This window comes from Strongylocentrotus purpuratus, unplaced genomic scaffold (genome assembly GCF_000002235.5).
Source record: "Strongylocentrotus purpuratus isolate Spur 01 unplaced genomic scaffold, Spur_5.0 spur5_scaffold_2, whole genome shotgun sequence".
NCBI classification, from domain to species: domain Eukaryota; kingdom Metazoa; phylum Echinodermata; class Echinoidea; order Camarodonta; family Strongylocentrotidae; genus Strongylocentrotus; species Strongylocentrotus purpuratus.
In genome coordinates, this window is record NW_022145605.1 from 30,795,617 (window position 1) to 30,812,195 (window position 16,579).

Consider the following 16,579-nt stretch of genomic DNA (forward strand, 5'->3'; position numbering starts at 1 on the left):
ATTCTAAGAAATTAAAAAATTATCTACAAAATGGACCTCTCGAATCATCTGAGAAGTAACTTACCATATTCTGATTACTTCAATGAATGTCAAGATAACAATGGCTGCTTTTCCATCCAAAATTAAAAAAACTTGGTTTGCAATTAGAAATAGTCAATTTCTCGATAATTTCGCGAAATATATTTGCCGCCGCATTCAATATGACGTCATTGACAGCTGATTGGCTAGTTTGGTAGTGACGTCGAACGAGCTATGTTTGTGCTGCAGTGATCGAGCGAAAATGAGACATTCGGAGCAATATCATAACTTTAGACTCGATTTCAACCGCGACAACGACCACTGAATATTATAAGATCGCATATGCTTCCAATATGTTCATTTGAACCAAATTTATGACCCCATACCAAAGCTTTGTATTACCTTTAGAGAATTCGTGAACATGTGTTAATCTTTTTCTTGAAAGTATGATTTTTACACGGAAGTGCGAAAGCAGAGATTTATGAAACTAACAACAATTGTTTTCTTCTCGAAACCTTATTTTTTCAATGGATATCAACATAAATCACAAGGACTATGCTGCTTTTGACAGAATCCCCTGCCATATAGATTAAAACGTTAAAACAAGGATTTTATGATTGATTCAACTTCCTCTAGTATTTTCCTGAAATTGAATAAAATGTGGCGTACATCACAACAAAGAAGACAAATTGAGGCTCCTTAATTGGAAGAGACGTCGAATAAATCACAAGAACTATGTATGTTGTTAACTACCAAAAAGTAGTTTGGGAGGCCACATGCTTTTTTTTTTTTTTTTTTCTCCTTCTTTTTTACAGGTGAACAAGTTTGTCGTTATTTTTGACGGGATGTGGACCAACGTGCCACTTGCTACGCATCGATTATTGCGCATGTACCACTCTATTATGCTCTCGTACTTAGAGTAGGGACTCACGACTCTTCCCTAATTAAAGCTCTTTTATCATAGTAGCCGTGGCCCTTAAGAGATGTTACCTCAGTCAGCTGTGTAGATGAATCATTCAGACCAGGTGTAGTAGATATAGATGTATGCGTAGACACTGCAGTGATATCTGGAGGAGAACTCACTGATGCGGTCAAGGTGTGGTCGGATGGAGGCGAAGATGAGGAGGTGAGGGATGAAGAAGTCTTTTCTGACGGTACACTCGTGGTGGGTTCAGTGGTTGGTGAGTCTGTTGACCGGCATTCAGTAAATGTTGATAGCGTAGATCCATCTGATGGGTTCGGGAGCGCTGTCGATGCGATATCGATGACAAATTTACTACAATAATGGTATAAACCACTATAAAAAAATCTGTTGAAGTCCGCATTGAACAAAGAACCTCCTGAATATTAGAAATAAACCCCAAAACAATAAACAGCACCGATAAACCATATGAAGATAGTTGTCGTCAATAATGCATATATAGTTTGGTTTCTCTTGTTCAAACTGGTTTGAGTATAGGTTTACAACTCTACCACGGAGGACCATGCTCCTAGCTTCTTGAATATCTTTCCATTTAATTTGATGAATCAAGATATGTCAAACTCCATTTCCTTCACCTCCACCATACTTCAAAACTGGAGACCTGCATTTCATACTGGGGCGTTGCTAGGCCTTTGTAAATGGGTGGGGTTGAACAAAATAGGGGACCAGGTAGCTGAATTCGACAAAGCTCAAGACACGCATAGCCACGATGAAAGATATTATGATCAAAAGTTTGTAAATGATTATTATGATGATGATCATGATGATGATAACTATCACAGTAATAACAGTATTGTTAATGATAGTAGCAGTAGTAATTATAACAGTTAATATAAAGATAGCAATGAAAAAAATTACGATAATACTAACAATAATATAATAATAAACATGATAAATATTTTTTTAAATAACAGTAATGACATCAACATCAATGGTAGAAAAAGTGTAATGCTATTGATGAAATAGATTTTTTAAATTATTGGCCTATTTGCTACATTTGTATCTGGCAAAATACTTACGTTTTTACTCCACATTATATAGGAAGGCTAGTATTCATACGAAACAAACACGTTCGTTAGCCTTAAAAGGCTAAGGTCATCCCCATTCGAAAAGGCCTTACATGAACAAACCCATCCATTTATTTTTATGAATTGATACATGACATGCGTATTCTACAGACAGGACTGCATCGATAAAGACGATTCCAACGTCCACCAATATAGCTTCGCCTTGGTTTAACAATCAAGAAGAGCTGAGTAGAGTAGTTAATCAGATTAGCTAGGCAATCAAGAAGGCATTACATCAAACAAACCATGCACTTATTTTTATGATTGGATACATCACCTGTGTATTCTACAGACACGACTGCATCGATGTCGAGGTAACCACCGTCCGCATCGAAATATCCGCCTGGTGCAACCCCAAGACAGTACTTGGTAGAGTAGTTAGCTAGTAGGATATAGGCCAGACTCCCACAGGTGTAGGTGTCACCACAGTGAACAATGCTGTTAGCTGCCTCCGTGGCATCCACAGTCGATGTAATAGTCCCTCCATTCCCGTCATCTGATTTTACCGTCACGTTAGCATGTGTAACCTGGATGGTGTCCAGTGAGCCTTTTGGACACGCAGGGAATATTGGATCGCATAGATACTGTGCAGTTTCTTTGTAGTGAATCAAACAAACAAATATATTAGGCTCCTATACGATCACTTTGTATAATATGCTTTTACGAAAAAGAAAAAAAAAGAAATTGAAAAGAAAAGCCGTATAATAGTAAATATGCGTTATTTACAATACTACAATAACATAATTAAAGAGTGAGTGCATCAAATGCCTTTCTGACGAATCCTTATTATGGGTTGCAAAATAGTTTAATCTTATATTGACATCGTAGGAAAATTATGCCATAAAAGTTTAAGTATTGCGTTGCAATAAACAACTTGACGGTACCTTCACTTCAATATAGGAGTTCATTTCCTAAATACTCATCGGCAGGGCATTTCAGTTTTCACGGGGAATGGAGTCATGACAATATCGAAGATTTTTTACATGGATATCCCCTGTCACTCCACAGTCTTCTGGAAACGGTTGATGATACCAATTTATTGCCCCACCCCTCAAAATATTTGACTCATTTACGCTCTGAATATTACCAAGAGGTCCGACCATGACTGTCCAAGAGACCGTAAACTTCGAACTTTTGACCTTTTGGTCTCTTATCTCGCAAAAACTTTTTCTCAAAATTCATTTATATTGAAATATATAAGCCATCTTACCTAGGCGTATTTGGAAACACTGTGAATCTCCTCTTGTGACAGGTAAGAGCTGAATCCGTATTTACACCAATTTATGAAATATAAAAGGAAACAAATCATGGTTACAAGAAAACAAGGAAACGAAAAAAAATAAATTGGAAAATAAATGTTACTTGAATCATACATGTATCAACACTCCGGTATTTATCATTTATCTGTTACTGTCTTGCCTAAATTCACTCATCCTATGGATAATAAATCATTAAGAGCGATGATAATATTGCTGCTATTGATGGTCAAGCGTGTGTTTATACGTCGTTATGTGAATCTGGAAGTGGCATTGCTTCAATAGCCTACGTATCATCGAAGCGCCAAGTTTGTATGATATTGGTTTCGTTTATTGGGGAGGGGGTGCCAATATTCAATTTGAATTTTCTGATTGTGGTCACATATATTTTTGGTGAAAATATATGACACGTTTCACTTTCTTTCTGTCATAAGCCTTTATTTGACAAGCAATGTCGATTTTAATCAATGTCTATTTTAACAAAGGGCACGAGCACATCGACTCGGTTTCGGGCCTGGGACCTCCCAATAGGGAGACCATTGATCTACCACTGAGCTTTTGCATCTCCTCAACTCTTAGCATGTTTCAAAGTATCTTGACACAATTGCCAAGCGTATCAGGACAATTACCCCCTGGGCAATCACCCCCCGGAAAATTACCCCCCGGAAAACTACCCCCCAAGGACAATTACCCCCTGGAAAATTACCCCCCGGAGATTTACCCCCCGAGGACAATTACCCCCCATGGACAATTACCCCCCGGAAAATTACCCCCCGGAGAATTACCCCCCGAGGACAATTACCCCCCAAGGACAATTACCCCCCGGAAATTTACCCCCCGGAAAACTACCCCCCGAGGACAACTACCCCCGAGGACAATTACCCCCCGAGGACAACTACCCCCCGGAAAACTACCCCCCGAGGACAACTACCCCCCAGGACAATTACCCCCCAGGACAATTACCCCCCGAGGACAACTACCCCCCGAGGACAACTACCCCCGAGGACAACTACCCCCCAGGACAATTACCCCCCATGGACAACTACCCCCGAGGACAATTACCCCCCGAGGACAACTACCCCCCGGAAAACTACCCCCCGAGGACAACTACCCCCCCCCCCCCGAGGACAATTACCCCCCCCCCTCGAAACACCATTACCTCCGAGGACAATCACACCCAGGGAATTTGCAACACTGTGACGTATAATGCGAGCTCCGCTTCAAATTGCTATTTAGAGAAAATGTCATGAACTTTCATTTTCTTAGTTATTTATGACGGCATAGATTTGTTTCGTACAGGGGTTGTGTATAAACATATTTGCAATAATTATATTTAATTATATTTTGGGTGAATGTATGTGGAAAATTTGTTAAGGAAGAATACAGATTTTTTTAAAGTTTTCTAGCACAGGGCAAATAGGCGGGGAGCTCACAAGACACGTCACGGAGTTGCATATTTGTGTTTGCACCTTCAACAAATCATAATTTTCTAATTTTTAATTGGTGAAACTTTTTCAAACTCTAGGCCATATGAAAGATAGAAACATCCACTACCTCCATCTCAGAAAAGGTTAAAGCAGGCATTTTTACTTTATTTTCCCCCTGAAACGTGGTCATGGTAATTCTATGAACCATATGAAATTGACAAGCTTTTGTTCTTAACGAGTTTAACAGAGATTAAAAATCGAAGGGACGCTTAAGCATTAGTGACGATGTTCGCTTCTCGCCAGCTTTGTTTGACGTTATTCAGTGTGGCCTCCAAGTCTCCTAAAACTTTGACTTTTCATGAATTCTGGAAGCAAAGGAATATGTCTACGTAGACTGTGCTTAAAATTTATTTTTTGTTTAGCTGTTTATGGTTCTCTAGTGTACGAGTTAATGTGGTGAAAATCCTATTCTTGTTTTGTCATCATTCTTTATATAAAAGAAAAGGTATTGAACTTAAAATGTTGCGGAGGTAAATTGACATACAAGATGCAATATTTTAACTATTTACATTCTCTATCACAAGTGAATAACTTTAATAGCATTTCAAACAGTGTTTCAATTTTCAGTTTTATTTTCACTTCCAACAGAACTATCAATATAAACAATTATGACAAGAAATCAATTACATAAATCATTTTGAAAATCATTAATTAAATTACAAAAGAATGTATACATGTGCTGTAAGTGATGTTTCGTTTGTTTAAAAGTAAAAAACTGTGAAAATGGAGGGATCTACTGAGAAGCGGGATTTGTAGAATGTGGATCCCTCAAAAGACGGTAGTAATAAACATATGGAATAAATACATATACATTTGGAGACAAAACAGATTAATCTGAAATTGTGAAATGAGAACTTATGAATTATAAATTCATAATTTAAAAATGTATAACAACATGCTTTTCCTACGTCTGGGTGAACATGATCCAACAGAGACATAGGACGAAGACTGACATTATATGAAAGGTCACAAACGCAATCTGTGGGGGGGGGGGGGAGTAAAACACGAGTTGACTACGCGAAGATTTAATATGTTTTATAAGATTGTAAAATAAACGAGTTCGCTTTTCGCTTAAAAGAATGGAGTGATGGGGCAAGTTTAGTACAAATACGTGAAAAGTTCCAAAATTTGAGACCGGCATAGATAAATGTATTTAGAAGAGGTAAATGAAAGTCACCACAATGTAATTTTTTTGTAGGGGGGTGGGGGGAGGAACACATCATGAATAAAATTGAGAGCATGTCATTACTGTTAGTTTACAAAAACTGGCCTAACTGGAAGAGATAGAGGTCATTAATTATTAACATGCTATTTTCAAAGAATATAGGATTTGTAAGGGAACGCGACTGAGAGTTGCGATTAATACGAAGAGCTTTTTCTGCAACGATAAAACTTCTGTCCAGCAAATTTTGGCGCGTATTGCCCAAAACCATATTTGAAGAGGATAAACATGATAAATATTAATGATACATTAACACAAATAAAACACCTTCCTGCTGTCTTGAAGGAAGCCAAAGGAGGAGACTTATCAAAGTCATGTACTAAAAACAGAGTTCTGACATCCCAAAGTAAAACTCAGAGGCAAAGATCATCACAATCATGCTTATCATATAAACATGAAACAGTAAAAAAAGAGAATTAAAAAAAAACTAGAAACTTTTATCCTGAAAACAATCAAATGCATAAAAAAAGAAGATATCAAATGATATCATTCTGTATTCAACAATGTATATACGTAACACATCTCTTAATGTAAAACAAAAAATCCCATATAATGTAATGCCAAGTAAATGGGAGGTCCTGCATGTTAAAACAATTCACCTGGACTGATCAAAAACTGTACAATAGCATAGGTGACTGATCGTTAGTGAAGATTATGGGACACGCCCCTTAAAAAATCTACAATGTCTCTCCCATGGTAATTAGTAACGAGCCTGATGAGCCGGAGATTGGTATCTTGGTACACTCTCCTACGTGCGGGAGGCGCCATTCCAGCTTGCGCTTGCCCGATGCTAATCATGCTTATCATATAAACATGAAACAGTAAAAAAGAGAATTAAAAAAAATAGAAACTTTTATCCTGAAAACGATCAAATGCATACAAAAAGAAGATATCAAATGATATCATTCTGTATTCAACAATGTATATACGCATCTCTTAATGTAAAACAAAACATCCCATATAATGTAATGCCAAGTAAAATGGGAGGTCCTGCATGTTAAAACAATTCAACTGGACTGATCAAAAACTGTACAATAGCATAGGTGACTGATCGTTAGTGAAGATTATGGGACACGCCCCTCAAAAAATCTACAATGTCTCTCCCATGGTAATTAGTAACGAGCCTGATGAGCCGGAGATTGGTATCTTGGTACACTCTCCTACGTGCGGGAGGCGCCATTCCAGCTTGCGCTTGTCCGATCGTTACTTCGTTCATGGCATGTTCCCGTTTTAGGCAGGTCAAAAACTGCCAAAACGAGGGGTGGTCGGCACCGACGCCGATCTGGAACCTTCGGTGCCAGCCCTCCACATGATTGTTCGTGCGAAATTCCCCCTGCAGTGTCGCATTGAACATGTTCCACATTATGGGCGGGAACCTCGCTGCCTGGCGACCATGTCCCGCGGCTCTTTGAGGTCGACCCACATAAGTATCCTCAAAATAATTGAGGACAGGTTGCAGCTCTGCCCTTGCAATGCCTGCCAAGGCTTCAAACGCCTCCACGGTGTCTTCCACTGGCACAAATGCAATCGCTCCTATCATTCTCGCCTGTGTCCGGATCTCCTCATCCTCGTTGTAGAGCACCTGCAGCCCTTCTTGCTTGATCTAAAAATAATAATATAAAACTCATAACAGTACATGTACCAGCCCTTTCACACTTCAGAAATATTGTTTGTTGTCTACCCATTGAGCAAAATGCATAGATATTGGTAACTGTTTATTTAGTGTGGGGGAGGGGGGAGGAACAAACCGCTGTCCCCTATTTTTTCGCCCGAATCCGCCAGGGCTGCCCGAAATTTTCTCCCTTGCCTGACTATACGCAATGAGCGTTTCCTATAGGAGAAAATAACATGCTTGTATCCTACTCAGCTTCCTTGTGGCCTACCAATTTTCAGTATAACTATCGATTATATTCCCCCCTCCCCCTCCCCTGGCGATTAGAGGTCCGTGTTTTTTCCAGGTCAGTTTTAGGCATAATCGAAAAGAGATATAGCCCCTAGCCCCCTACCCTCTAATCATCATATAAAGTTTTTGTTACTGGGCTTGAAAGGATGATTAAAAGAAAAAATATTTATTAGAGTCCTCCCCCCCCCCCCCCTCTCTCCTCAGCATTTATCATGGCTTGCAAGTCCACTTACTCAAATTTCAAACTCTACCTAATATTTGTATCACTATTTTTTTTTTTTTTTAGCCATGAGCCTTGAATGTACTATTTGATCAATAAATGGCGGGTAAAAAAAAGGGATCAACTGTCAATATATAAATATCACCATACCCGTTCATGTATCCTCTGACAGAGATGAAAAAGACATCCTTGAACGTGAGCATTTGGAAATGCCTGGGAAAATGCGTTCTTCGCTGCAAATTCGTAGTCGATCATGATTCTGGTTGGGTAGAACGCCCTTCCCTCCTGTAGTGCTGCTAGTACCCTTGCATATGACGCCTGGTCCTTATTTAGCATGAGGCAATAAACCAAAGGCACCACATGTCCCTCATATGTGGCGTGGATTGTCCACAACTGGAAGAAGATGGTCGGCACTACCTTGAACGTGCCATCAGCGAACCAACTTTCAGACGTTGACAGCAACTAGTAGCAAAACAGAATGAATACATTTGCATCGAATATTATATATTTCAAACAAACAAACTGTTTCACTTGCAAAATTGTATGTATTATTTCCAAGCTATTTTATTTACTTACTTACTGTTTTTTAATTATCATAGCATGATAATTAAAAAACATAATCGAAATAGGAGATCATGTCGTATCAGAACAATTGTTTATTTGATTGTTTTGTGTTTGTTTTGGGTTTTTTCCCCTTTGTCACTATGATTTGATTTTGTAGTTAAATTTCTGTAAATATGTTCATTTATTATAACTTTCATATTTGTTTGTGAATTATATTTTCATTGTTTTAAATTTTATTCGAATTTTATGTAATCACTGCCTCGCTGAAAAAACAGCTTTTGCTGAATGCGGGCACAAGTTGTATTTGTTTTTAACCATGAATAAATAAAAAAATAAAAAAATATATAGGTAGGGCTCTTCGAATTAGCCGAATCGGTATTTTCTGTATAAAGTAGCGGCAGACAACTTTATAATATAATAATATAATAAATTTAATTTATATAGCGCTAAATACAAATGTCTCTAAGCGCTTTACAAATATATTATTACCCCGGTCATTGGATTCAGTGCTTACCCGCACACAATGTGTGCACAATCTCCACTCCCTGGGGAGCATTCCAGCCAGGCGTTACATGACGCTCAAAAACTGTTTGACCAACAATGACGGTCGCATCCTACCGGGTACCCATTTAACACCTGGGTGGAGAGTAGCAAGTGCAGGTTAATATCTTGCCAAAGGATATTAGTGCCGTGTCGGGATTCGAACCCTCGACCTTCGCATCTCCAAGTCAAGCGCCTTAAACCACTCGACCACGACGCTCCCTTTCCCGTTTGTTCCTACACACAAAAAATTATTTCTAGAGAACCTGTAATAATATACTCTCCATATTATATTTTAAGTAGTGCCCCAAGGGTGAAGGCGCTTGGGAGAAGAAAAAAAAATCTTCATATTTGTGTACAAGACAAACGAAGGGTTATTTGTCACTACGGCACAATCCAATGAGAGAATTGCCAATTTGAGATTTGCATGGATGTATATAGTGATCTCATATATCAAACATTCATTATTTTCTTATCATTGGTCCGATTTATTCCAAACTTTTGCCATTCTGTTTCTCTGATGTATCTGCTTTCATTCCTTAAAAGCAATGGAATTGTTACAAGGGTTGGATTTCCTTTGAACCGTAAAGATACTATGTCCCTTTTGCAGCAAACATCTAATGCTGTCGAACTTTGTAGGAATTATGAATATGTCATGTATGTCCTATCTGTGAAATATAAACGTTAGCAGTGTCCTAATATTCAAATTATGCAAGGAAACCCGTTTACTTGCTAGACTTCACCGTCAGACACTATTGAGTGACTGACTGGCCTTTTTTCTTCTTTGGTAATAACATATATAAAATGAGCTGTAAAGGGTACATAAGCATTTGCCTACATCAATAACCCACTTCTTGTAATGGCCAAATTAAACTGATTGAATCACTGCGCAGCTTAAAACGTACGACCATTCGGTACAATGGTCTGAAAATCAGACTGTTACTTACTGGCTCTATAGCTCTTAAGTCGATTCGACAACTAATATTTGTTATTTTCCCACTTAAAGACATTTTCAAACCCCCGTTTTTTAGGAGAGTTCTAAATTAGTATTATCTTTCAAATGCCGTTGGAATTTAACCTTTTCATTTTTTGGCCTGCAAATGGGAATAGTACCTTTAACAGGATTGTATCTGTGCTTTTACAGAAATATTGTGTGGAAACCAGAAGTAGCCAGTCATACTTAATCAAGCAGGTAAATGAGAGGAATGGGTCGGTGAAAGTTTAAATGAATTCCGATTAAAGATAAGATTTTATTTTGTTTAAGTTGCAAACTCCCCTCCCTTCTACTCTGTACTAAAAATCAGAAATCTTTATTTTCCTTAGACAAAATTTTCAGTTATACATGCACCCTAAATATACTATTTCAAATGTGTTTTCCTATCCAATCCTTGTATGGAAGAAATCTATTCCGTCATCAACAACGAAGAGAATTAAGTTGATTACATTTTCTGAGCAAATTGGAGAGGAGTGCGGATACGCCACAATGTTATCGATAATGTAATGTCATTATTATTACTGAAAATATTATTAATGACAATTTTAATATTTTCCTTCTTAAAGCGTCTGGTAGACGCCGTAATAGAAAATGAGGAAAATAAAAGAAAATAATTGATTACATTTTTGTTTCCTACTTCATAACTGGAAGGGGTTGAGCTCTAAATCTTTCAGAGTATTGTTCAAAAATTGTATTGCATATCACAAGCCATCTGCAGAAAAAATCTCATCGAGATTTTGAGGGCTTGCAAATGTGTGATACTATCTTTAAAGACAAAATTTGGAAAATTAGCTACATTAATGCCTTTGCTTAATTGTAGTGAGACTGTCAAATTGATGATTTGTCAGCTCTGAATGCGAACACCATGCACACCCATCGATGACCTCCTGTTACCCTGCTTAACATCCGTTAGTTCATGGATGACTGATCACAAGTTAAAGAACAAAATAATCACAATTCTAACTTCAGGTCAGCGAAAATGAACAAAAAATAACATTAACAACAAAAACAAATCTTAATATCTCTATTTCATTTAATATTGACAGAAATTAAACTTGGTATATCTTGTCAGTTACTTTTATCATATTGGACCTATATGTCATGTTTGACTGTGCACAAATTAAAGACAAAATAACCATGTTTATTCCTAAAATGTATGTCATTGCTTCCTTTATTGTAGAACAATGTTTTTCAGAAGGTCGTTGACCTCCATCCATTACTTCATAATAATATTAATAATGGTGGCTTCTTATATAGCGGACATGTCTGTCACGTTGTGACGCTCCTGGCGCTGCCCCGATTATTACCCTTGCTTTAGCAAGGCGGCCACTGCGGCGCTCTAGCATTTCAACGAATTAATTCCTACCAGGTACTCATTTACATCACCTTTGAAATGTGGCTATTCCTCTCTTGTTTGTGTGTTTGTGTGATTGTATGTTTTTCCCTTAATAAACATGCTGGCTCGGAGTGTAACCTCACTAGTCATAAGGACCGCGATTTATTACGTGGAACTTCCGATACGTGAAGAACCGCTATTCATAAAACGGAAAGAGGGCCACTATTCACAAAAGCGTGAGGACTGTTATTCTTGAGGACCGCTATTCATAAAGTGAGATAAGGGTCGCTATTCATAATTCACATCTAGGGGTCATTACTCTTAAGGACCGCTATTCATAATACGAAATCGGGGTCGCTATTCATAAACAAATTGATGTCCTTTATTGTTTAATATGACATTGCATTTTTTGTATTCTATCTTTAATTTGTGCTCACTCAAGCATAACCTAATAAATACGATGTGGGGGAAGGTAACTGACTAGCTTGCCGTCTTTAGTTTCTTTCAACAACAAGAAGTAAAGAAATACCTTTATGACTTAATAATTTTTTTCCTCTGTTTGTGCTCAGTCAACCATGAAATGATGGAAACATCGTCACTGAAAAGTGGGGTGGCAACGCATATTACGGAAAATGTTTGCGTTTTAGGCCGCTCTCCAAATTTTAAGTAATATTTTAATGTGGTTATTTGTTTAATCTTGTGCTCAGCTATAACCGTTAAGTAATTGATTACGATCTCAGTAGATCATTAATAAGCTTACGGTTCCTCTATGAACTGAAGCAACGACACTAATTTCATGAAGTTTAAACTGTGATTCTTATTTTATCCCCTTTACCTTGTGCTTATGGTAGGCAATGCCAGCCCACCCCCTCCCCTCCTCTGAAAATACCACTGCAAGGAGGTCCTCTCCGAGTGTGATGTTTGCATATAGTGCGGAAAATCATCAATTTGGCTGTCCTTAGCTACAGCAATGACATTGATCTTGCGAATCATTTATTTTTCGGTCTTTAAAGGGACTTGGTAACATTGTTTATATGAGAGAAAATGGTGCTAAGGCAGTGACTTCATTGCTAGATGTACAATTAAAGATAATCTGAAAGTTTGAGTGAAAACGGACCATTATTAATGATAACCATTGGGAAAAACTGATCTCACTGATCGATTCCTTAATTCTCCCAACTATATTATCACAATTTAATTACATTTCAGGTGAAAGTACATCGTCTTGTGACGATTGCAACAAACTGGCTCTTCATAACATTCCAGACATTTTAGTGTTGAAAGATTTTAAAAAGCCTGTCTTATGTCTTATTTTCATGGAAAAACGGTTTGGAAAATTCAAAAATGGTTGGGAGAATTTACTGTTAATCACTGTTAAAGGGTGTTACTCAGTGTCCGCTTCAAAGAAAACCGTGCATTTATTTGTGGTTTAAGAATTTTCTCAGGATTTTTTGCCTGTAAGTACAGTAAAAGGAATATAATAAGTAAGATTTCATACAAAAATTACACCGTTTTTTAATCAACCTTCAACAATGTTACCGAATCACTTTTTGAGTTCTTAATACGGCCGGCCGGGGGGGGGGGGGGGGTGATTATGCCCCCTTAAGATCGCTGCCGTGAAACGGCCGATCTCCGCGAAAATTTGCACGCATGTCAAGTGAAGTGTATTATACAATACTATGATAATTTCAATTTTTTGAAAAATTCACTTATTTGCATATTTATGGTAATTTATGCAAATAAGGTCATAAATCACATTTTACCCATAAATCATATATTATTCATATTTAAGCATCCGATTTTCAAAAACATTCTTTTAAAGATGCGCAAGACTCGAAAGAAAAAGGTCAGCGAGCGTCGGGGCGCCATCCATATGCGTTCCCGAACAATTAGAAAATCGTGGAGGGGGGGGGGCATAATGCCCAGGGGCGGATCCAGGAATTTCTTCCCGGGTGCGTATATGGGGGGCACACGGGGGGGGGGGTAAGAGAACATATAAATATTTTTGTTTTAGTCCCCCAAAACGCAACGACTCAGCCAGCCGCTGAATAAACGGGGGGAGGGGGGGGGGGGGGTAAGCGGAGATAACTTTTTTTTGGGTCCCATAAAAATTGCTGAATAAGCGGGGGGGGGGGGGGGTGATAAGCGGACCCCACTTTTTTTTTGGTCCCATAAAAATCGCAGAAAAAGCGGGGGGGGGGGGTTTGGTAAGCGGACACTTTTTTTTTTGGTCACGAAAATTGTAAATTTGACATTTTGTTTCGTTGGAGTCAACTTTTTAGGTCAGGCATTTGTATATATATATATATATATATATTTTTTTTTTAATTTATATTTTTTTTATTACAAACAATTATTGAATTTTGGGGCCCGTGGGGCACGTCCCTGTTTTTCAGTACATTTTGGCGAATTTAGGGCTGATTTTAACATATTTTTGAGCGGCCGGGGGGGGGGACGTGCCCCCTCTGCCCCCCCCCCCCCCCGGCCTTATTAGGGTTAAGGTGTGTTGAGTCAATTATGACTCAATGGCGACCTCTGATTTTTATGGAAACGTTACGTAAGAAAAACGGACACAGTTGTGTCTCGGTGAATTCGTTTAAAAGTTTGCAGTTAAGAATTTATAAGGAGCTGTTTAGGGGAACAACCCTTTTGAGCCGACTGTCCATTAATTATATTGACCAAAGAGATCACTGGTCCTAGGAAGCCGTGCGTCTAAAGTTTTAACTTAAATTTATGCTATGCTAGTGTCCATTTAAAAAAATTTGAAATTATTATATGAATTGTTAGGCTCTGTTCAACCTTAATCATTTTCATATTGGTAATATATTAGACAATGGGCTGTGGCGTAGAACCAATAGGCTCTGGGACTTATGTATTGTAATAAACGGTTGGTACAAGTCATTCACTCCACAATATGTTGGTACGTTTGATGCTTACCTTAATTTTTGCTCTGCATTGTCGTGTGTTCCTTCGTAGCTCACATTCAAAGCCCTCGTACCCATCTGCCAAATCTTTTTGCTTGACGTACATGTATCCTCCCAGGAGGAGCTTTCGCCCACCCCTCTCGCTCTGTATCCATTCCATCTTTGTGAAGTTTGACTTAATATGCCACGAGTATTGAATCAAATTCAATTGCCAGAAGACGCATGTATCAAATCGAATTCAATTGCCAGAAGACGCATGTATCAAATCGAATTCAATTGCCAGAAGACGCATGTATCAAATCAAAGTACGGAATTTACATTTCTTAGAAATTTAACAATACATTGCGCGCAGATGAGTACGCGTTACAGCTAGTCTCCCCCAAAATGGCCCAACAAAGAAATTAGGATGTAAGATTTCATTATTTATGCATCCTCTGTAACTTTTCTAATCAGCTGATAGTATATTTGTCTTTGTATGCATAATAGGCCCTCATCCACGATCTATTCCAAACTAAAGGTTCTCTTCATGTTTATTTCTGTTGTCATGGTGAACTCAAATATGTTTTCTTGTACTGTAATTTATTTTGAAATAAAAATTGCCTTCAAGTTAAATATATGGTATGTACGGTGCCATATTAAAAGAAAATAAGTAGGCCCCTATGTCTTGTCCTTTTTTTTCTTGCTCGTTCACTAAATCAAGAAACAAATGTGCCCATACGTGTGTACATAGCCCTTGACGAATGCCAGAGTGATGCAAAATAAATAGTTTGTGAAGAATTTAAGATTGGGCGAAACTTTTCATTTCTTAAGAGGGCACTGGCCCGTATTCTGAAGTCAGGTTTAACTTTAAACCTAGGTTTAAGTCTAGTCTAAGCCTCGCCTAACTCTCAGATTTAAACCTAGGTTTAATTTTGCGTTTCTGAAGTCGGGTTTAACTTAAACCTAGGTTTAAGCCTGGTCTAACTCTGTGGAAATTGTACACATATTTAAACCTGGGGTACACCTAGTTTAAGTCTGGCTTAAGTCAGGTCTAACTATTTGTTGGATATTCAGAGGAGAAGAAGACAACATTAAAAGACATTACGACGAATTATTGCAAATAATGAGACCGGAGAGAGCTCTTGTGGAAAGAAAAAAACCTTTCACAATCATGGCGACGATGATTTGTTTGTCATCGCTGTCTTTTTTTAAATACCAAACAAACAGCGATTTGCATTGACTCCAACATTGGAGAGACACACACATCGCTTGCGGATAAAAGTGGGCCTTGCGATTTTATGCCTTCGGCAAGTTTGAACATTAATTTGGATACTTCATTTGCTTATTGAATCTTTATGCCTAATATTTTCTAAGTCTTAAGATTTTATATTTTATATAAGATTGTGTGATTTGTATAGTACGACAATCCTTGAAACTAAAAATTTGCCAAAGTAAATCAACACGTATCACTTTGTTGCAGAGGAAAACAAATATAGTAGCCCCATACCTTTAGTTTGACGTTATGCTCACGTAGTTTTGAAACTGTGAGTGCAATACACATTTTCAAATTGCGTCCCAACGATGTAAACAAGTGCGAGATAAAATAAAACTGTAGGCCTAAGGTTGGATTAGAATAATCTATATTTATAAGACAATCATGGATTAGTATAATTAAGAGCCGACGAGTGAATTAAGCCGGAACTCTAGACCTAGATCTAGTAGAGTTTTGGGTAGAATCTGCCCTAGATCTAGTCTAGACTCTAGACCTAGACCGATTAGGCGCGCCTAGTCTATTTATATTATGATGTCAAAACATCGAGAACATCCTTAAGATGCCCCGGCCGCGTCTTATTTTTTCGTACCACGGCGAGCCCGAATTCTCTTGAATATTCATGTATGATCGAGGCATGCGCAGCATCGAATATCGTGTGTAACAAGTACGTTGGATTAATGGCAGGCCTATAATATGACATAGAAAAGCAATGTCATGGTCATTTAGATAATACAGTCATAAATGCTGTGTTTAATTACTAGTAAATGCCAAAATGTCAGTACCGGTAGACAAGATATATAGCATATATTTCAAG

The 16,579-nt window shown here is 38.0% G+C and overlaps 1 protein-coding gene across 1 annotated transcript; it reads right to left on the reverse strand.

Moving 5' to 3' along the window:
* Nucleotides 1-7,025: 7,025 nt before the first annotated feature.
* LOC115926476 lies at nucleotides 7,026-14,673 on the reverse strand. The gene is made up of 3 exons (XM_030991220.1): nucleotides 14,527-14,673; nucleotides 8,306-8,617; nucleotides 7,026-7,635 (listed from the first exon to the last, which is right to left on the reverse strand). Exons 1-3 carry the CDS (start codon nucleotides 14,671-14,673, stop codon nucleotides 7,087-7,089), a joined length of 1,008 nt encoding a protein of 335 aa, XP_030847080.1. The 3' UTR covers nucleotides 7,026-7,086.
* Nucleotides 14,674-16,579: the final 1,906 nt, after the last annotated feature.